General features: G+C 38.8%; 1 protein-coding gene across 2 annotated transcripts; it reads left to right on the top strand.

The window, feature by feature from the left end:
* The first annotated feature begins 5,445 nt into the window (after positions 1-5,445).
* On the top strand, positions 5,446-8,366 carry crebzf (CREB/ATF bZIP transcription factor). Of its 2 annotated transcripts, none has more exons than XM_039744389.1 (3): positions 5,446-6,868; positions 7,058-7,138; positions 7,767-8,366. In XM_039744389.1, coding segments are annotated over exons 1-3 (1,008 nt in total). In that variant the 5' UTR covers positions 5,446-5,942; the 3' UTR covers positions 7,768-8,366. The 2 variants fall into 2 exon arrangements, with proteins under 2 accessions (XP_039600323.1, XP_039600322.1); XM_039744388.1 differs by having other exon boundaries at positions 5,448-6,868; positions 7,770-8,366.
* Positions 8,367-23,051: the final 14,685 nt, after the last annotated feature.

The raw sequence follows: 23,051 nt of genomic DNA, 5'->3' as shown, positions 1-23,051 counted from the left end.
CAGGTACCTGCTCAGAAATTAAGCGATAAAAATGAGAAGGGAAAAACAGTACATCAAACCAAATGATACACATCATTGTGAAGTTCAGAGGGTTTCTGCCATCACGTTTTGTCATACATCAAACTAAACAATACAGACCGTTTTTGTCAAATACACTATTAACATCTACGTCGTGTTTGGGTCTGTGGGAACCATTTAACATGTTGACTAAATTAAAATCATCAAGATCTGTGTTAATTGAAAATAGTTTTCGTTTACATTCATAAAACGAAATACAGTATACAATAGAATTACAATGTTTGCACCACGTTAAAGTTTAGTAAAATGTTAATAATAAAAGTTATTACATTTTTTAAAATGTACAGTACAATATTGTTCTAAACCAATTTAGAATAAACATTTAAGCCAATCTAATAGTTTTTAACATGCATGTGAAGAAAACGGCAATACATATTCTACACTGAATTATGCTATATATTAATTGCCTTATATAGAACTGCTCTAGTTTTTGTCACTTATTATAAACGATGGGCCATCAAAAGAAATAAAATAAAAATACTAATAAGAACACAATTTATTTATATAGAACACTTCGTATGCCCAAAATTCAGAAAGAACAACTGGACCTATATAACATTGGCTACAAATAATATCTTCACTAAATAAAGATAAATACAGGATATACAAAACATTCAAATAGAATAAAAGACAATAATCCAGACTAAAATAAAACATATAATACTACAAAAAAAATCTTGAATAAATACCATAATTTGTGATAAAAATTCAAACCCTGAGCACCTGGACAGATAGGGGGGTAAACTGAAAGAAGGGGCAGAATGTCAGGTCTGTTTAAGGTCTTCCTAAACAAATGAGTTAAAAACAAATGAATGGAGTCAGCTGATCTCATTAATTTTGGAAGGTCATTCCACAGCCTGGGCGCTATATAGAGCTGAAGGCCCTGCTGTCACCCACAGGGTGCAGGTTAGTGAGGGGCACAGAATGAGAAGACCTTAGTGGGCAGGTCAATAACAGAATTTGATATCATAAGACACAGGGAGCAGTGAAGGTGCAGCAGGGTGGCTGTGATGTGCTCGCTGTTGTTGGTTTGTGCCAGGACTCTTACGGTTGAGTTTTGAATCAGCTGGAGCTGTGATATACAGTACAGGCCAAAAGTTTGGACACACTTCCACATTCAATGTGTTTTCTTTATTTTCATGACCATTTACATTGGTAGATTCTCACTGAAGGCATCAAAACTATGAATGAACACATGTGGAGTTATGTACTTAACAAAAAAAGGTGAAATAACTGAAAACATGTTTTATATTCTAGTTTCTTCACAATAGCCACCCTTTGCTCTGATTACTGCTTTGCACACGCTTGGCATTCTTTCAATGAACTTCAACAGGTAGTCACCTGAAATGGTTTTCCAACAGTCTTGAAGGAGTTCCCAGAGGTGTTTAGCACTTGTTGGCCCCTTTGCCTTCACTCTGTGGTCCTTCACTATTTTGAAGAAACTAGAATATAAAACATGTTTTCAGTTATTTCACCTTTTTTTTGTTAAGTACATAACTCCACATGTGTTCATTCTTAGTTTTGATGCCTTCAGTGAGAATCTACCAATGTAAATGGTCATGAAAATAAAGAAATCACATTAAATGAGGAGGTGTGTCCAAACTTTTGGCCTGTACTGTACAATTATATTATTATAAAATTAAGATAACTTAATTATTATATTAGAAATTAAGGCATGAGGGTTGCCCTGGACATGACATAAGATACATAGTGTATGACAATGGGTCCAAGGATTTCATCCTGATACCTAGTGGCAGTCAAGGTGCTGCTGCCTAGTCTGTAGGGGTCTGTGCGTCCCTCCATGCATATGCCTCCCCTGACAATCACTGACCCACCACCAAAGCGGTCATGCTGAATGATGTTACAGGCAGCATAATATTCTCCACGGCTTCTCCAGACCATTTCACGTCGGCCACATGTCCTCAGGGTGAACCTGCTTTCATCTGTGAAAAGCACAGGGCGCCAGTGGTGGACCTGCCAATTCTGCTATTCTATGGCAAATACCAATCGAGCTCCACCGTGCTCACTAGAGGACGATGGGCCCTCAGACCACCCTCATGAAGTCTGTTTCTTTTTGTCCAAGGCCAGAGACATTCACATCAGTGGCCTGTCTGCTGGAAGTAATTTTGTAGGCTCTACAACAACAACAACAACAACATTTATTTATATAGCACATTTTCATACAAACAGTAGCTCAAAGTGCTTTACATATTAAAGAATAGAAAAATGAAAGACATAATTATAAAAAAATAAATCAACATTAACATCGAATAAGAGTAAGGTTCAATGGCCAGGGGGGACAGAAAAAACAAAAAAACTCCAGACGGCTGGAGAAAAATAAAATCTGTAGGGATTCCAGACCATGATACCGCCCAGTCCCCTCTGGGCATTCTACCTAACATAAATGAAACAGTCCTCTTTGGATTTAGGGTTCTCACGGAAGGGCTTGATGATGATGATGGTCACGTAGACTTCTTCCTTTTAATCCGTCCATCATTGTTGGAGCTCTGACAATGCTCATCATGTTCCTCCGGTCCTGCTGAAGGGTTAAGGACCTTCTACGAGGGGCCCTGTCCAGCTCTCTTGGAGTAACTGCCTGCCTGTTTCCTGGAATCTTCTCCATGCCCTTGAGACTGTGCTGGGAGACACAGCAAACCTTCTGGCAATGGCACGTATGGATGTGCCATCCTGGAGAAGCTGGACTACCTGTGCCACCTCTGTAGGGTCCAGGTATGGCCTCATGCTACCAGTAGTGACACTGACTGTAGCCAAGTGCAAAACTAGTGAAAAAACAGATGAGGAAGGAAAAATGTCAGTGGCCTCCCTCCACCTGTTAAACCATTCATTCCTGTTTTGGGGGTCATCTCATTGTTGTCCCTCTAGTGCCCCAAAGCAACTGAAACTGATGAACAAGCCCCTCTGCTACTTCACTGACCAGATCAATAGCTTACAGGTTTCATTGACTTGATGGTATACTCTGATTAAAAAGGGTTCCTTTAATTTTTTTGAGCAGTATATTTTAATGTCATACTGTGGTTTTATAAGTCACTACATAAATTACTGAAATACACTCAATGATAGTTTTGGATAGCCACTTCAGTCCTTCACAAATGCAGTAGTTTACTAACATTGTATTTTAATTTCTCTTTGAGAAGCATGAAAGATAATTGTGGTAAATCTCAACTTATGATTACATTCTTGTTACGTATGTACAATCGAGGGGCTTTTTTTTTAAATCAAATGGTCACTTTATTTTAACAATCAATGGAAATAAACTGTCTACTCTTTACCCTCAGATCACAGTCTATTTGTTTATAAAGCAGAAGTGAATATTTTCATTTTCTACACAATACTGTAATAACTGTACAGTTCAGCAGTCTAAAATAACAAAGTGAGACACACAAACATATTCACTATGCATACACACTACAGGTGCAGTCATTGGTTCCCCTGTGGATTGGACTGTTGAATCGACACAATGGCTGCACAGCAGGGGTCTTTGGCACTTGTCGTCCCAGTAGCATGTGAGGTGTCACCAATGGTTTACCCTGCTCCTCAAGAAGGCTCTGTATCCTTTTCCCTGTTCCAGTCTCAGTAAAAGGTTGTCCAGATGGCAAAAGTATTTTTTTCTGAGATGTTCAATATGCTGCGGTGGTCTGGCGCCCTGCCCGGGGTTTGTTTCCTGCCTTGTGCCCTGTGTTGGCTGGAATTGGCTCCAGCAGAACCCCATGACCCTGTAGTTTGGATATAGCGGGTTGGATGATGGATGTTCAATATGTTGAAAAAATTGTGTGTGGACAGCATCCAACGTAATGTTTTGTCTAAATTCTCCACTCCTCTTTTTGTAGCATTATATTCCATCAATATTTTTAGCCATGGAATCTCCTATCTCTGTGAAGGTCATATTGTGCACCAAGGATGTGCCATTTGTTTAGACAAACGTGAAGGTCTTCACTGGCTTATTCTGTGTGGCCAGCAGTTGAGATGGGATCTCTGGTTTATTTGTTTCCTTATTGTGCTAAGCATTGTTACCTTATTCTTGAGGAGCTACTGTCCCAGTTTGTGTAAAAGTAAAAGTTAATGCATATGGTGTTGTGGCCATGCAGCTTATGTCATGTCCATGTCATGCCTTAATTTCTCACAGGAGTTCCTCCATCGGACTTTCCTTTGTTAATGAAATGACATCCTCTGCTGTTCCGTATCTCTAAGCTTCCCCTTGCGTATGCTATTCATAGCTTTGGACTGGCTTATCATTTTCATGCAAATGATGCTTAGATCTATTTCAGTGTTAAAAGTGACACTTCATTACAGCTTTCTCAGCTCACAACTTGCCTCAGTGTAATTAAATTAAAATTATAACCTGAACAGAGCAAAACTCTTTAAAATTAAATTGCAACATAACTGAACTCCTGCAAAGTGGCACTAAAGTGCAACTTAAGAAAACAAGCTCCTCTTCATCCATTCTTGGTGATGATCTCATCAGACCTTCTTTTACTGCAAACAATCTTGGTGTCACTTTGATTCCTCCTTTTCTTATTTCACCCATGTAAGCCATATTAAGAAACTTCCACCTGTGTCATATTTCTTATGTTTGCTCATTCCTCTCCTCTTCTAATGCTGAGAATCTTGTCCCTGCTTTTATTACATCCCACATGGATTATTGTAAATCACTACTGGCAGATCCCACTTGTAATCTTCTATCACAGCTCCAGCTGATTCAAAACTCAACTGCAAGAGTTCTGCCACGAACCAACAATAGCAAGCACATCACAGCCATCCTGCTGCACCTTCACTGCTCCCTTTGTCTTACAGGATTGAATATCAAATTCTGTTATTGACCTGCCCACTAAGGTCCTCTCATTCTTTGCCCCTCACTAACCTGCACTCTGTGGGTGACAGCAGGGCCTTCAGCTCTATATAGTGCCCAGACTGTGGAATGGCCTCCTGACTCCATTCATTTGTTTTTAACTCATTTGTTTAGGAAGACGTTAAACAGACCTGACATTTTGCCCCTTCTTTCAGTTTAGCCCCTCTATCTGTCCAGGTACTCAAGGTTTGCATTTTTATAGATAGATACTTTATTAATCCCAAGGGGAAATTAACACAATTTTATCACAATTTATGCTATTTTTTCAAGATTTTTTTTGTAGTATTATATGTTGTATTTTAGTCAACATTATTGTCTTTTATTCTATTTGAATGTTTTGTATATCCTGTATTTATCTTCATTTAGTGAAGATATTATTTGTAGCCAATGTTATATAGGTCCAGTTGTTCTTTCTGAATTTTGGGCATAGGAAGGGTGCTATATAAATAAATTGTGTTCTTATTAGTATTTTTCTTTTTTTTCTTTTGATGGCCTATTGTTTATAATAATAAGTGACAAAAACTAGAGCAGTTCTATACAGTATAAGGCAATTAATATACAGCATATAGAATGAATAGATGGAGGAGTTACGCGTATCGTGAGCACCTCCGCACAGCAGATGGCAGTAACGTAATTTCGGCGATATTCTCGGCCAACTACCGGATATACACCAACGTGAGAATATTCGCTTTGTCATTGTGCGCAGTCGCCATTGTCGTGGTCGTATCCTAGGCGGTCTTTTTTCTGTTTCATAGAAACGGTAAAGGCTTTCAGGGAAAAGTAGTGAAGGTTTGGCGACACTCTGAAGTAACTTGGTAAGAAAACGTTGTAATAAACTGAAGTTAAAAGGGCTGTTTATGCCTTAGGCCTTGAATGTGCTGCAAGACTTACTTGCGCCTGTTTGGATTTGATTAGATGGGCCGTTCATTTTAGAGTTCAGAAGATTCCCGCAGTGAGTAATATGACTGAGGGCATGCGATAGCAGATCTACTCCATCATGAGACGCAGCGGGCGAGTTCCGAAAAACCTTTCTATGGAGAATAACTCGGACGAGCCTACCGATTGTTACGCCGAAGGATTAGGATTCAAAATTGATTCTCGCGTAACTCGACGTAAAAGGAGATGTGGCGAAGGACCAGAAGGTCTACAGGCGAAGCAGAAGAGCGTTAAGCCTCAGAAAGATCATCGAGTGGATCTCCTCACCGGTGACTCGATGGAAAATCTAGACACACCGTCACGGCCAGTGTCTGATATTGTTGCGGAAGAAGATCTGTCAAATGTAGAATTACCAGACCTGTTCGGTCTTGGAGATTTAAACTGGACACAGTTACAAGTCCTGGAATCTATGGAAGAGTTTTATTCCGAGGATAATGCGTCTTTTGGAGACTTCGGCACCTTGCAGTACACAGAAGATCCTGTTGGTGCCGCTGTCGACTGCTTCCAGTCTCAAGCTTTTAAGCAGCAGAGCGAGGATTCTCCCACGAAAGAAGAGCCGTCTGGGAAAACTAATCGCAATGCCTTAGCGGCAAGACTGAACCGTTTAAAGAAGAAAGAGTACGTGCAGGGCTTGGAGAGCAGAGTTGCCCGTTTGTCGGCGGAGAACCAGGAGCTGCGTGAGGAGAATACGCACCTGAACAAACGCGTGGAAAGTTTGGAGGACGAGACACGGTATCTGCGCGCCGTGCTTGCCAACGAGAGTGTGCTGGCACAGCTTCTCGGGAGGATCACTGGAGTGAACGGCGTCAAGTTGTCCACATCGCTGTTTCGGGAGTGCGTCGAAAGTGACCACGATTATACGCGACCGACGAGGAGCGAGAGGCCGGAGGGCGACCTGGGAGGCGTCTGTCTACACGTGGACAAGAACCACGTGTCGGTGGAGTTCTGCTCCAAATGTGCCCTTAGTGCGGGCTCTTCATTCAAAATGTAGGGTCAAGTACTATTTACTTTTTTAAATTTTTGCAAAACTATAAAACTGAACATTTGTTAAAAAAGAAAAAAACATGTCACTATGATCTGACCTTCTGAACATTTTCTGTAATGCTTAAATCAGTTTTGAGCATGCTTTGTTTTGAAAAATCGTTTATTGCAAGTTACTGCTAAACCTTTTGACAGTTTTCTTCTAGGTGATTGTCCTGCCATACTGGGCTGGTGGGAGTTACTGAACACCAATGCAAAAATGCCACAATCTCCATGGTAAGGATCAATTAATGGAAGATAATGCTCACAAAGGTGCTGCTTGTTCTACACAGTAACATGTTCAATACTGATTTGTTAGAAGCATCCTTTGCGGGTGTTTCAGTGATAACTCTGTGGACATGCAGCAACCCAGACACTGCTAGTCAGACATTTTTAGGCAGTTATATTGACTGTTAAAAAATAACTTGCAAATTTTATTTTTCGAGGATGTAATGCTTTTTGTTAAGTTTGAAGGCAGTCTAATTGCATTCTGAATCATTTTGATTTTTGCCTCGACTTTATATAATATACTGTACATTAAGTAATTTTGCAGTTCAAGGGTAGTAATGGTTTATTACAGGAGCAACCATAGACTAATTGAATTTAAATGGTTATGTAAATAAAAAAAAAAAAAATTGAGGTGATGTTTCACAAAGAGATATTTATTAAGGCAAAATCCTAGTTAGTTGTTTGCTTTGCAGGAAGAGCAGATATCCTTCTGAACTAGAAATTGCTTCAAATTGATCCCTTACTGATAATGAGTGATGCATATTAAAAACTAAAGTATGTATTTTCTCTCATTGTGAAACATCCCTCTTGTGTTAAAGTCCATTTTCATGTAGCATCCTTGTTTTTCTTTATGCTGAAGTGGAAAGCGATGTGGTGGAGCTGAAGAAACGGGACCAGCTGCTGGCATCTTGTCCTGATTTTTATTAAAAGGTAGTATAAGGGAATGTAAGTGTTTAAAATTTTCAGTTTTTGCCGGCACTAGGCATAAGCAAAATGATAGTTTCAGTGAAATGAGACTGAAGGAGGTAAAAAACAAAGTCAGGTTTGACTAGCATATCAAAACAAGGTATTTTGTATACATGCACACAAGCTATGGCTTAAAAATGAAAGGCGCTTTTTAAACTTTATTTTTGAACCAAATGAATATCTTAAATCCTCTTGCACCCATCAATTAAAGTAGCACCACGAGTTAAATATTCTTTCTGGTGCTCAATATAGAATTATTTCTGTTAGCACTTACAATATTTCAAGTAGCCAGATTTATTTTCTCATTACCTCACGTTTGTTTAGATTCAATAAAAAATTTGTTTTATGGTAAAGGGCAGAGTTTGCATATTGTTTAGTTCAAAGTGATTCTTTTTTCTTTGAAAGATACTTTTGTTCAACAACTTCTTGCTTTGATTTAAGAGAATCCAATGTCTTGTGTATGCTGTCAAATAAAAAAATTGGTAACTGCTATCGTGTCAGTCTTTGAGCTGTTGTTATTAAGAACATTTTCTTGGACTTGACAGTATTCAGTATGTGATTTTAATTTACCTGTTTTATGGGAGTTTTTTTAATAATTTGTTGTTTTTTTTTTTCTTCCATGCAGCTAATATTTTATCTCTTCAAACACATCCTTTAAACAAAAGGTACTCAACCTTCTGGGGGAAAAACGTAAATCTGTGGCATTTGTCAAAGACCAGTGTGACCTCTTTGCATCGAATATGCTTAGTTACAAAAACAAAAAAAAGCTTCACTAATAAGTAAAAACAAACGTATGTCTACTTAGGCATGCATTAATATGTTGTCCAGCACACAGTACCCATTCATAAATAATTTAAAGGTAATTTTGAATTCTAATGCATTTCTCAATGTGCATAGGTATTAACTTTTAATATGTTCTGATTTTACTTTCAACTAAAAGCAACATTCATAATGTATACTGAGTAATTATAATCATCTTGTGTTTTATCAAGATGAAAAGTACAGTAAAATGCCAGTACGCGTACATGAAGTAAAAAATGGCGAATGTACCCTTTATTTTTCAGTATTTCCGTTGCACTACATTTCTCACAATATCTCAGTTGTGTGGGGTTTTGATTTGAGTGAAGAGAGTTTTTTTAGGTCTTAAAGCCAGTCAGGGGTTTTTAACTTTTTTTTTTTTTTTTTAAGGCAGTTTGCAGAATTTGTGTTTTGTTGTGTAGAATGAAAGTTAAGTTTAGTTACCTTTTTCCCCCCCACACAGTTGGGAATTCCATAAAATAATGCAAATTGCATATGTTGCACCATCAGATCAGCCTAGCATGTGCTTAGGAACTTGTTTTAGTGATTTCATATCTACAGATGCAAAGAAAACATTACATTTTTTATTTTATTTTTAAGGTGCCCAATCAAAAGCGTATGGCTCAACTAACGCTCAGTAGCCAGTTTATTAGTTATACCTATGCAGTAGAAGGTAGGACTCCACAACATCATAGTTTCTTTGAGCCAAGAATTCACTAAGTTGCAGGTTTCCTATGGATTTTTCATCAGGCTGACTCAAGGGAATCTAGCATTGACATTGTACTATATTTGAAGTATCATTGAAAAAGGGCAGAATATGAGCATACAGGCATGCATGTGGTCAGTAAGCAATGTCTGGATACTCTGTTGCATTCAGATGATTCTCGTTTGCTACCAAGACAGTGTGCAACTAAAACTTTGCATACCACCACCAGCCTTACACAAGGCCGGGAGGGTCCACAGATTCATACTCTTTTATTCTAGATTCTGACCCTATTATCTGCATATTCTAGCAGAAGCTGAAAATAATCAGACCAGGTGACATTTTTTCCAGTCTTCAGTCTTGATGGTCACGTGGCAATAGACCAGCTGCTTCAACACCTGGGATGTGCTTAGTCATGCCTTTTTGCACACTGCTGTTTTAGAATTGCTGTTACTTGATTATTTTTTGTAGCCTTTTTGTGAGCTTGAACATATCAAGCCTATCTTTTCTGCCACCTTTTGTTGACTAGACATTTTCCCCCCCACAGAACCATTGCACTTTGGATATTTATTTGTTTACCATACAGTGCTGTGTTACCTGTAGAGAGTATACAGTAGTATATGGAAGTCCCAGGAGAACAGTTGTTTCTGAGGTACTGGGATTGGCTAATTTTGCTCCAGTGATCACAGCTGGATTGTTAAGGGTGTACTTGCACGAGGCACGTTTGTTCTGTACCATGCCCAAGTGTAGTTGCCCTGTAATTGCCTTTATGTAAAGCCAAAACAAGGTCCAAGCATGTGACAGCATGTCAAAATGATTTTACTTATCTTGTGGTTGTTTGGGAGTTGTGTAGGGCAGGATTACGCCCTTGCATATTTATTGGTTGTGCAGCACAGTGTTTTGCTGTTAATCGTCCTGCATGTATGAGAATATATAATATATATAAACTGCTCAAAAAAATTAAAGGAACACTTTGAAAACACATCATATCTCAATGTTAAAAAGAAATCCTCCTGGATATCTATACTGATATAGACTGGGTAATGTGTTAGGAACGAAAGGATGCCATATCGTTTGATGGAAATGAAAATGATCAACCTACAGAGCCCTGAATTCAAAGACACCCCAAAAATCAGAGTGAAAAAAAATATGTGGCAGGCTAGTCCATTTTGCCAAAATTTAATTGCAGCAACTCAAAATTGTACGCAGCACTTTGTATGGCCCCTGTGTTCTTGTATACATGCCTGACAACAACAGTGCATGCTTCTAATGAGATGACAGATGGTGTTGTGGGGATCTCCTCCCAGATCTGGACCAGGGCATCACTGAGCTCCTGGACAGTCTGAGGTGCAACCTGGTGGCATTGGATGGACCAAAACATAATGTCCCAGAGGTGTTCTATTGGATTTAGGTCAGGAAAGTGTGGTGGCCAGTCAATGGTATCAATTCCTTCATCCTCCAGGAACTGCCTGCATACTCTCACCACATGAGGCCAGGAATTGTCGTGCACCAGGAGCCACTGTACCAGCATAGGGTCTGACAATGGGTCCAAGGATTTCATCCTGATACCTAATGGCAGCCAAGGTGCCTTTGTCAAGCCTGTAGCGGTCTGTGTGACCCTCCATGGATATGCCTCCCCAGACAATCATTAACCCACCACCAAACTGCTCATGCTGAATGATGTTACAGGCAGCATAATGTTCTCCATGGCTTCTCCAGACCCTTTCACTTCTGTCACGTGCTCAGGGTGTACCTGCTCTCATCTGTAAAAAGCACAGGGCACCAGTGGTGCATCTGCCAATTCTGGTATTCTATGGCGAATGCCAATCGAGCTGCATGCTGTTGGGCAGTGAGCTAAGGGCCCATTAGAGGACATGGGGCCCTTGGGTCACCCTCATGAAGTCTTTCTGGTTGTTTGGTCAGAGACATTCACACCAGTGGCCTGCTGGAGGTCATTTTGTAGGGCTCTGGCAGTGCTCATCCTGTTCCTCCTTGCCCAAAGGAGCAGATACTGGTCCTGCTGATGGGTTATGGACCTTCTATGGCCCTCTCCAGCTCTCCTAGAGTAACTGCTTGTCTCCTAGAATCTCCTCCATGCCCTTGAGACTGTGCAGGGAGACACAGCAAACCTTCTGGCAATGACACGTATTGATGTGCCATCCTGGAGAAGTTGGACTACCTGTGCAACCTCTGTAGGGTCCAGGTATAGCCTCATGCTACCAGTAGTGACACTGACTGTAGCCAAATGCAAAACTAGTGAAGAAACAGTCAGAAAAGATGAGGAGGGAAAAATGTCAGTGGCCTCCACCTGTTAAACCATTCCTGTTTTGGGGGTCATCTCATTGTTGCCCCTCTAGTGCATCTGTTGTTGATTTCATTAACACCACAGCAGCTGAAACTGATTAACAACCCCCTCTGCTACTTAACTGACCAGATTAATATCCCATAAGTTTCATTGACTTTATGCTATACTCTGATTAAAAAGTGTTCCTTTAATTCTTTTGAGAGCATATATATATATATATATATATATATTTAAAATATATGAGACAAATGATGTTAAGTAATCAAAATTGCACTGCCCAACTTGTTACATGATTGATATCATCTTTGTTTCCTGTGCACAGACACAGTTAGCGATCATACTGTTCCGGAGTCCTTCTGAGCTGTGCCCAGGCACACCTCTTTCAAGTAGGCCATGTCATGGTACGGTTAGCCCCTGGAGCAGTCACGTCTAACTAATTAGACTTGGCGGGGTTGCTTATGGACAAACCTGTTTGGGCAAGGAACAAATTGCCAGTTTGAGTACACATTTGATCACATATATAACCCATTTGGGTGACTGAAACTCCTCTGCATCATGTCTCCATGCTGTATTTATTGAGTTTCAGCAACATGGTTGGAGGAATAAGCTGTTTGTGTGATAATCAAGTGTACCTAATAAAGTTGACAAGTGTAAACATAACAACAATGTAGTTATTACCTTGTATATATTGGGGAATTTTAAACAGTTTAAAATGTTGCACAACTGTATTAAAGATAGTTGAGTTAATTCATCTTTATGCATGCACTGTATTTTTGTCAGACATTTATAAAAATATGTATTGCCCATTTTTTATTTTCTTTAATGAAATTTGACAATATGCATTTATCCATCAGTTATCTTTTTTTGCCCAAATTGTCTTGCTACTTAACACAATTCAGTTATGTTTTGTGTGGTTGCATGATGACAGCACCCTGTTCACTGCCAAATCTGAAGGTTTTAGTATGTTCTTGCTCACTTTGTTCATGTACAGCTCATGCAGATCAGATATGAGGTGTTAAAAGTACAGATTATGTTTTCTTTGCCACTTCATTCCATCATTTAACTCTTAGGTTTATAGTATATTAGGAAACTAACCAAAAAATTTGTGAAAATAAAACTGGCTATTGTGTACATATCTTTCCCTCTATCAGTATGCAAGACTGACCTAGTATCTGTTTATTTTGGTTGCCTGCATGTTCAGCAAATCTGTGTTTTCTAGAGAAGTCAGTTTGAGTAGTTAAGTAATTCTGAAGCAGAATTACTCAAAATATCAAAAACACAATATATACAAAGAAGTGTTTTTTTATTTAATGCAGAATGACAAACCCATCATGCTTATCTATCAACTGTATAATAATACGCCAAAGTCTGTTTGTCCAGTCCTCTCAGTAATCTGATTGGTCAGTTTTAGTGACACAATGAAATAACAGTGCAAACTAAATATTTGATATTTAATTAGGAAAGTTTCCCCCAAGGTCCTCTTAGATACTGCTCAAATCATTTGCAGCTGATTACAATTTTAAGTATTTGAGATTGTGAGAAATGTAGGAGTGCTCTTATTTTCCACATGTGAAATTTGTTTTTATGTTTATTTAAATTATACAATAGACTATAAAATGTAAATATGGCATGATTTGTTGTATCACTTTTATCTATAAGTATCATTTAAATTAAGATCAAATTTTGGTACATCCGCAATTTAAAAAAAAATAGTTGGAATGTACTTTTTTTCATGACTAAGTAGTATGATTGTGCAGTGTGTGGCACTGCTAGTCTTAAAATTTTGGGCATATCACTGTTTTTAAAGAGCTGATAGGTAATTTGCACGAAATAGAACATTTTCATACTCGCTTAATCCAGTTTAGAGGCTTTGAAGCAAAACCAGCATTGGACAGAAGGACATCCCATTGCAGGGCCCCCACACACACCCTTCCCTTAGCCTTGCTCACACAGTGCCTCTTTGGAATTGCCTCTAACAGTCTAACTTGCCTTTTTTTGGGGATGTGTTAGAATAACCTAGACATGGGTACACTCAATGCTAATGATTAGATTCAAAACATGCTTGCTCTGTGAGGCTTGGGAAGCAAAACCAGCATTGGACAGAAGGACATCCCATTGCAGGGCCCCCACACACACCCTTCCCTTAGCCTTGCTCACACAGTGCCTCTTTGGAATTGCCTCTAACAGTCTAACTTGCCTTTTTTTGGGGATGTGTTAGAATAACCTAGACATGGGTACACTCAATGCTAATGATTAGATTCAAAACCCTGGATGCTTGCTCTGTGAGGTGACAACACTACCTATGTTCTGTGCTTGTGATTTTGTGTGTTTGTGTTTCAGTAAATTGATAATAGGTATAAATTGTCAAATGGGTAGACAATAAGTATAATACTTTTTAAGAGTTTAAACTTTGTAACTATAATTGTCTAGGTGTTTTCAATACAAATTGACAAAGCTATTATTTGAACAACTTGTTTTGAACAAAATGGATTGAGTATAGATTAGATGTTTGAGGTTTAAGTGAAGAGTGTTGGTACCTTTAAAGGGTAGCAAGCCTGCTTCCTTCAGTCTCTAAATGGGATGCTTTTGAAAATCAGATAATCATTTCACCATTAGCATGTGTATTCTGTTATTTTTATGGGGTCAAGTCAAAAACGTTTTTTATTTTGCATACATATACATGATGTTAGCAACGAAGTGATCCAAAAGAATAAAATGAAAATGACTGGTATCTCACATTCAGTCATGTCGAAAACTGTTACAGATAGGGTTACTCTTTAGAACTTGTGTAAACCTGTCATTGTATAAATCAGAAAAAAAACAGCATTGTACAGGAATACACTTTGATATACTACGGTTTTCTCTTTTTTTACTTTCATTTGAATTCAAAATCTAATGCAGGCAGGGGATCCGTATTTTCTTATTTTTTTTCCCTAGTGGTACTCATTTTTGTAGATATTGCGTAACTAATCAGTATCAAACTAACATGCTAAACTGTATGTTGGGTATCATATTGCCCTTCTTGATCATTGATCTCAATTGCCCTATTGGAACTTGGGGGAATACACTGTTTTATCACTGTCATACATTTCCACATGCATACAATATAATTAACTTTGCATAATATTGTTTTTGCTTAAGTAATGATCTTTTTCAGCTTGCAGTGTGTATACTTGGGTTAACCTGTTGTGAACTGGGACCCGGACACAGGCAGACGGACAACATAGTTCCACCACACACTATTTATTTACAAATATTATCTATACTAATAAAAGGCAAAGCCCTCACTCACTCACTCACTCACTCACTGACTCATCACTAATTCTCCAACTTCCCGTGTGGGTGGAAGGCTGAAATTTGGCAGGTTCATTCCTTACAGCTTCCTTACAAAAGTTGGGCAGGTTTTATATCGAAATTCTACGCGTAATGGTCATAACTGGAAGCAGTTTTTCTCCATTTACTGTAATGGAGATGAGCTTCAACGCCGTGGGGGAGTTTCGTGTGACATCATCACGCCTCCCACGTAATCACGCAGTACATAGAAAACCAGGAAGACCTAAAAAAGCGCTGAAGAAAACATGCATTATATAATTGAGAAGGCAGCGAAACAATAAGAAGCGAGCGAGTGACATATACAACCATATTCATGACTTCTGCTACTTCGGAAACAAAGCACGATGTAAACCTACACTTTAAATTAAGTTCATAGACAGGCTGCCGCTGGCGTTTGTAATTTAGTGCCTGCCCATATAAGGCCGTCCGTCAGCGGCAATCCAATAGCAAACTCCACTAAATATTCACGGGTTAAGGACTGTGCTTATGCAGAGGAAGATGAGATGGTCAGGGTGGTGTTTGGTACAAACTCAGCGAAACTGCGAGAGAAAGTTTTAAGTGCCAGGACTAAGGTAACATTAAATACAGCCATGGACATAGCACGAGATGGCACCAGCACAGCTGGGAAACTTCGATGCATGTACACCGAGCGGCTCACGTGAACTGACGCAGTGCACAGATAAAAGCAACAGTTCCAAAGAGCTGAACAAAACCGAATTACACAATTGAAAAGGCAGCAAAAATATGAAGCGTCTGATACATACAAGCATATTCATAAATCCAAAACAAAGCACACGTTGGAAAAAGTCAATGTCCGCTAAAGGAAGACAGTGTAAAAAACCGTGCATGCAGTGTGTCAGGTCTCAGATAAAGAAGAAGACGAGCTGTTTATTGATGCAGTAAGAAGCGAATCGATGAATGAAACCTGTCATCTTTACAGCGATTGACAAACACGGAATGTAACTTGAACACAACACATCCTACAAATACGAACCTGATTGAAAGAAATAATGATAATCAAATCCTTGATGACAGCAACACTCAGTAACACTCACAAAACAAATACTGTATATTGACAGTCATGTTACGTTATTTTTAAAATGTTCCCTTTTCTTTTCTAGCTTTTTAACACACTACTTCTCGCTGCGATACGGGTATATATATATGTATATATATATAACCCGATCTACATACTCGAATAATGGATACTTTATTCGCCATCAATGATTGTTTTGGTAAAGCCATACTCAGTGTATTCATTAGATGAGCGGTAAAAAGTAAGAGCGAGGGAGGATGACTTATTGAGGCATGCAGGCTGTAGTCTTGCGTCAACTCTATCTGAATTGCGATCACATTTGAAAAATATATCTTTTCAAGTTCTATTTAGTCCATATGTGTCAAACTCAAGGGCGCGGGCCACATCCGCCCAGTGTAATTATATCCGCCCGAGATCATTTTATATACTGTATTATTGTTATTAAAGCCGGGTATATGAAGCGCTGGTAACACAATAAACTACAGATCCCATAATGCAGCGCTTCAGCTGCCTTGCCAACACTTACCGAGTTAATCAAGTTATTGCGAAGCTAGCTCACACGATGCTGAAGAGAAAAGTTGATTCTGAAAATAGAGCCTTTAAAAACCGATGGGAGGCTGAGTATATGTTTACTGAACCCGTGTGTCTCATTTGTGGAGCTAATGTGGCTGTAATTACAGAATTTAATCTAAGGCGGCACTATGAGACAAAACATCAGGTTAACCTGAATGCAATGCAGAAGATACAGAAAGCAGCATAATTAAATAAGAATCTGACACTTCAGCGGACGTTTTAACCCGTGCACAATCACAAAGTGATTTCAAGTGAAGCTGCTTTTATGGGAGACACAAATGCACCAGTGCACTTGCCCCACTTTCCCTGTTGCCAAGTAATGTTAAACCAAGTCGTCACTACGGTGTTCCCAAATACGCACTTTGCTGATAAACTGAGCGCACTGAGTTTGCACGGCGCTTTGGTGACTTTGAAGAACAAAAAAAGTCCGTCTACATGCGGCTCGAACCTTGTGCATGTTTGGTAGCACATATCTGTGTGAGAAGCTCTTCTCAGTGATAAAGACTAACAAAACAGCACACAGGAGTCGCCTCACTGATGAGCACCTGCAATCCATCCTGAGAATCTCCACAACACAGAACCTCACACCAAACAGAAACGAACCTGTGGCCAAAAAGATGCCAGGCGTCCAGCTCTAAAATGACATATGAGCAAAGACAACTGAATGATTTGATTTGTTATTGCTGAAAGGAACACATTTTATTTATATTTCTAGGTTTTGTTATGCAGCATGTTCATATTTGAATTTGTATAATTTTGACAGGATATATTTTTATGGAGAGCAAAATCTTTTGGGATATTTAAAATCTAAGTTTATTTTTATATAAAATTACATAAGAGTAAAGAAATTTGAATGTTTGTTCTTTTAACGTTTACTTTATTTCTAACTTGTATAATTTAGACAGGATATATTTTTATGGAGAGCAAAATATTATAAGTTGTTTAAGGTTTGAGTTGATTTATTCACGAATAATATTCCTGTCTGTTTTTACCATTCCTACCAAAGATATTTCTGTCGACTAAATAAAAATTCCTTCTATTTAAAATTTAAATAGAACTTGAACAAATCGATAGTTCATAATATCCACGCAGACTTGCACGTAAGAGCGGAGTTATCCGTTTTAACAAGCAGCGTATTGCACTGATCTGAAATAGCTGTGTGTGTATATATGTAGATATGTATGTATATGTATATATATGTTTATATATGTGTGTGTGTATGTATATATATATATATATATATGTATATATGTGTATGTGTGTGTATATATATGTGTGTATGTATGTGTGTATGTATTTATGTGTGTGTGTATATGTATGTGTATATATGTAGATATATATGTATATATATATGTGTATATGTATAGATATGTATATATATATATGTTTGTGTGTGTGTGTATATATATATATATATATATATATATATATATATATGACAACAACACTCATCACTCACAACAGTGACAAAACAATTACATTGACAATCATGTTACGTTATTTTCAAAATGTTTCCTTTTCTTTTTCATTGCTTCTTTAACACACTACTTCTCCGCTGCGAAGCGCGGGTATTTTGCTAGTATACAATAATTACATGCACTCACACCCCAGTGCCTCTTGCACCGATTCCCCAAAGTCCAGGCCTCTCAATCACTGTGCCTCTCTCTCTCTTTGACCGTCTCCCATCCCCTCTCCAGCTCTGTCCTCTTCCACCCGACATCCACTACTGACTGGAGGGAGGCGGCCCCTTAAATGGGAACCCGGATGGGCTCCAGCTGCTTTCCAGCAATCAGTCCTGGCCACACCCCAGTGTGGCGGAAGTGCCGGCTGCGCACCTGGAAGCCGTCTGGGTGTCCCCTGTCGTCTTCCCCCCAGCACTTCCTGGTGTGGCGGAAGTGCTGGGCTCCAGGGTTCCTCAGGCACCTGGGCGCCGCCTGGCGGTGGCCATGGGCCCCTACAGGGTTGGGCTTCCAAGCCCTCTACCCATGGCCCCCAGTACAACCAGGGCGATTGCCCCCTCGCGGTCTGGAGGAAGCACAAGCCCTCCAAATCCGGCCGGGGACCACACGGGATATTCTGGCATCGGGGCGATGCCTGGCGGTGGCCACGGGTCCCTACAGGGCTGGGCTTCCAAGCCCTGTACCCGAGGCCCCCAACGTAACCAGGACGGACGCCTCCTTGCGGTCTGGAGGAGGCACAAGCCCTCTGGGCTGGGGTCCACACTGTACTATAAATAAAAATAATGAAAGCTTATATAAGAAAACATCTTAAGCCAAGTTGTAGGTGACATAGTAGAAAGCATTATGTATGCAAGGTGTACTGTAAGGATGTCATACCATAGGGGGTGGGGATATTCTAACATTTGTAAGATTTTCAGTGCAGGATTTTTAAAGGATGATATCACCATGGACTATGATTTATCTTAGCATGTGCACATAACTAAATTTATTTTATGACATGTTCTCTCCTGTAACAAAGAAATGCTGGTTAAAGTCAATTAAAAATAAAAATTCAAACAGTCTTCTTATATAATACGCTACTGTAGCTGTCCATTTGTCTCACCAGGATTTTAAATAACCTGTAGCTCACAAACCGTTTAAACTATTGACCTGAAATTTGGTACACATATACCATGTGACCTCTACTGTCCGCTTTTGGGTGATTTTTATTCCTCTCTTCATTTTTATTTTATTGTAGAAGCAACTCTCGGCAGCAGCCAGCAGGGTGGCCATGCGTACGGGCGCCGTTCTCATCCCTGCCACCTTTGTCATCACTTCCCCTACCCGCTGCATGGACGCCATTCTCATCCCTATCACCTTTGTCGTCACTTCCCGTACCTCTTCATATCTTAAGTCATTCTTGAGGCAGATTGAAGACTTAATTGCCAGCTTAAGTGAAAAATTAAAGAAAATGTACTAAGTAATTGCAAATCAAACACTGACTTAATCAGTTTTAACGTGAAAAGATGCTGATGAAAGAAGAGATGAAGCGGGCCGCTAGGGTGGAGAAAATCAGAGCTGCTCACGAAGCAGCAAGTGCATCAACATTTGAGCAAACGAATCCTAAATGTACAGAGAAAGAGGATGAAAACTAGGAATGCTCAAGTCAAGTGTATTCACTGCACGTTATCGTGCAGTCAGCCGTTACTGGTCTTCTATAATACACTAACGTGGCTGTCCAGAATTTTTAAATCACCTGTAGCCTGCAAACCAACCGATTGACCTTAAATTTGGTACACATATACTACGTGACCTCTACTGTCCTCATTCGGGTGATGATTTTTATTCCTCTTTTTATTTTATTGTAGAATCAAATCTCAGTGGGTGCGGCGCATGCATACAGGTGTCGTTCTCATCCCTGCACCTTCACCGTCACTTCCCCTATCTCTTCATATCTTAAATCATTCTTGTTTTCAGCATGTGTTAATATGTGCTGTATTGTCACCCACCCACCATGAGCCAATTTAATATGTAGTTTTAGTTAGAATTTTCTGACGTGTTATTGTGCCTTCTGAAGAACTTTATCTACTTACAGCCACACATGAATATAGCACTAGGTGCCACTAAAACTGTAAAAAAAACATAGTTATGTTTTTGAAAGTTTGCTATTAGATTGGTATCGTCCCATTGATTTTTATTTTATTTTTTTTGTGCTATTCCTAGTGCACTGTACACATCTCTAAAATGTTTGTCAGAATTCTCTCCGGCCTGTTTTATTTAGAACAGTGGTTGTGATTTGCACCTGAATGTGTCCGTTATGAAACTGGTAGTAAGTTTAAAAGGAATTTTTGTGCAATGTTTTACTGTTTTCAATGGGCAAATAGCAGAGTAAATTGTTACTCCAGGTAAAGTTGTAAATAGTTTGATTATGTGAAAGTGATACATGTCATATACATTGGGCTTGTTTTAGTCATTGATAGAATTTGCATTTGTTTTTTATTAGACATGTGACCTTGTAAGTGAAAGTCAAGTGTAGAATGTAACTTTGCCAGTAAATATGACTAACAATTGTTACTGATGTTCATAGGTAAATTTCTGTGCTATTCTAATGCCATATTCTGCAGGTAAAACTTTGTGCATTAACATTTTTGGGAGAGTTATGCTGATTGTGTTGGTATAGAGAAAGTAGGTTCTTTTTTTTTTTTTCTTCTTCTGCAAGCATACAAAATACAAGGATCAATATAAATTTGAATAGCTTTCTTAAATCGGAAGCTTTTGTGGCTGGTATGCAATACCTAAAATTAGGTTTGGTAATCTTATTTCACTTATGTTACAAGTAGTTATTTCATGCTTTAATTGTAAAAGCTTGGATTACTTGCCTGAAATGCTGTAAGCACACTAGGCTGTCTTTTCGTCTTGCACACCGTTATCTATTCACAACATTTGAATTTAGATATTCAGTCTGATATGTCAATATTTTAATTTTCATATTTCTTCCATTCTGAACAAAGGACTTATGAGTTGTGGTTTTTAAAGTACGTGTCTTGAATTAGATGTATATGAGAATACTTCAGGTATTAATAGAGGAAGAAACAAGTGCTTAAGTTCCCTTTACATCAAGCTGGGCTCACCTTAGTTTAACTTGATACTGGATAGTTCATATTGTACTTTACAAGAACTTTGAAGATACATACCTACCACATAAATTATTTTTAGGGTAAAGCTCTAGGATGGCTTTTCAGTTGTGAAAGTAGCTGTTCTTCATGCAATCTTTACAAAACGAAATGGCATGAAAAAGGTGCATCTCTTTGATTTTAGCTTTGCACTGGAATATTGATCTGTAAGTCTGCACAATTAGAAGTAAAAATAAACTACAAAATGAAGTGTTACTAAACCAAAGCAGTATATTTTGTTCAGTAAATATTACCGCTTTTTATATGGGTTATGTGTATTTTGTCATACATACCTTAAGCGGAAGTTTTCATAATAGGATTTTATACTACAATAAGTGTGGTGAGTAACTAATTATCCATATTGTTACAATCAGAAATATTCAAACCCCCCCAAAGACTGTAAGTGTTTACCAATTAAAGATTTTTCAAAGAGCTAGATTTTGCTTTGGATGATTTATCAGTTGAGTTGTACATAAAAACAACAAAGAAAATACATGATGTAGTATTTGTGAGCAACAGGATATTTTATTAATATAGCCATGTCACAATTATTAAACCCTTATATAATATTGGTGTTCCTAAAACCTTCAGCTAGTTTTTATGGCCTAAAGTTGACCTACAACATAGTTTTAAGCCTTTGGGAAATTCAGTAATGATCCTTAATTAGCTTCAACTGTGCTACATATATAAACCCAACCCATGAAGGTGTAGAAGGTGAGGTGCAATCATGGGTAAGACTAAGGAGCTTTCACAAAGGCAGAGAGAGTAAATTATCTCATTGCACCTGAAGGGCATCAGGTATAAGATGATTTCCCAAAAATTGAAAATTCCAAGAGTCACCATTAGGAGCATTATAAGGAAGTTTTAAACTTAAGGTACATCTGCAACCCTGACTGGCTGGAGGAGAAAGCCCAAAATTTAATCATAAGCCCTTAACAACTTAGTCAGGACAACCAAGAAAACCCCATGTGTTACTGCAAAACACCTACAGGCTGACCTGATGAAGGCCAGAACAAGTACCTCAGTGATAACTATAAGACAAGCACTGAATAAGCAAGGACATCATGGCTGCACTTCAGCTTGCACTCCACTCTTCACCACAAAGGACATCAAAGTTCGAGTAGAATATGCCATCCCCACAGTCCGACATGGAGGTGGATCATCAATGATTTGGGGGATGGTTTTTCTGCTGCAAGAACCCGCAATCTTGACTGTGTTACTGTCGTCATGGATTCCCAGAAATAAATGGCCATTTTAAAATGCAATGTGATGCCTTCTGTTCAGAAAGTGGATTTTTCCAGCAAGACCTATGTTCACTGGCATACTGTTTGATTTTTATGAACCTTTGATTTATAAAGCTATAATGCCTTTTGAGGCGAGTGGGCTGAATATTTCTGATTGCAACTGATTGAGGCATGAGTAAATCTAGAAGGACTGAGCATCCTAAGCTCTTTATTTCAGCTATGGTTTATGAACTTCACTATAGGTACAGAATACAGGTAAATGACCACACATTCATATGACGAGCAGATTTGTGTAGACAGGTTCCTGTAGTGTGACTGTCAGGTTGTTCTACAGGGTGGTCCAGATCTAATTATGAAAAGGCAAACACATCACACCTGCTGTTCACACTGACAACCGTGTCCCCACCATTTTGGAATGCAGGGCAGGTGCTGCCATCTATTGGCAACAAAGAATTTTTTGTGAATTCTCTATGTAATAAACTTACATTATATAGCGTAATGAAAATTGCATAATTAGATCTGGACCACCCTATAGGTACTTAATGAAGGTAAATTCCTCTCAGTAATTTGA

The sequence above is a fragment of the Polypterus senegalus genome, chromosome 2, assembly GCF_016835505.1.
Source record: "Polypterus senegalus isolate Bchr_013 chromosome 2, ASM1683550v1, whole genome shotgun sequence".
Classification (NCBI taxonomy): Eukaryota; Metazoa; Chordata; class Cladistia; order Polypteriformes; family Polypteridae; genus Polypterus; species Polypterus senegalus.
The sequence above is the reverse complement of the archived record's forward strand: the minus strand, read 5'-3'. Positions and strand labels throughout refer to the sequence as shown.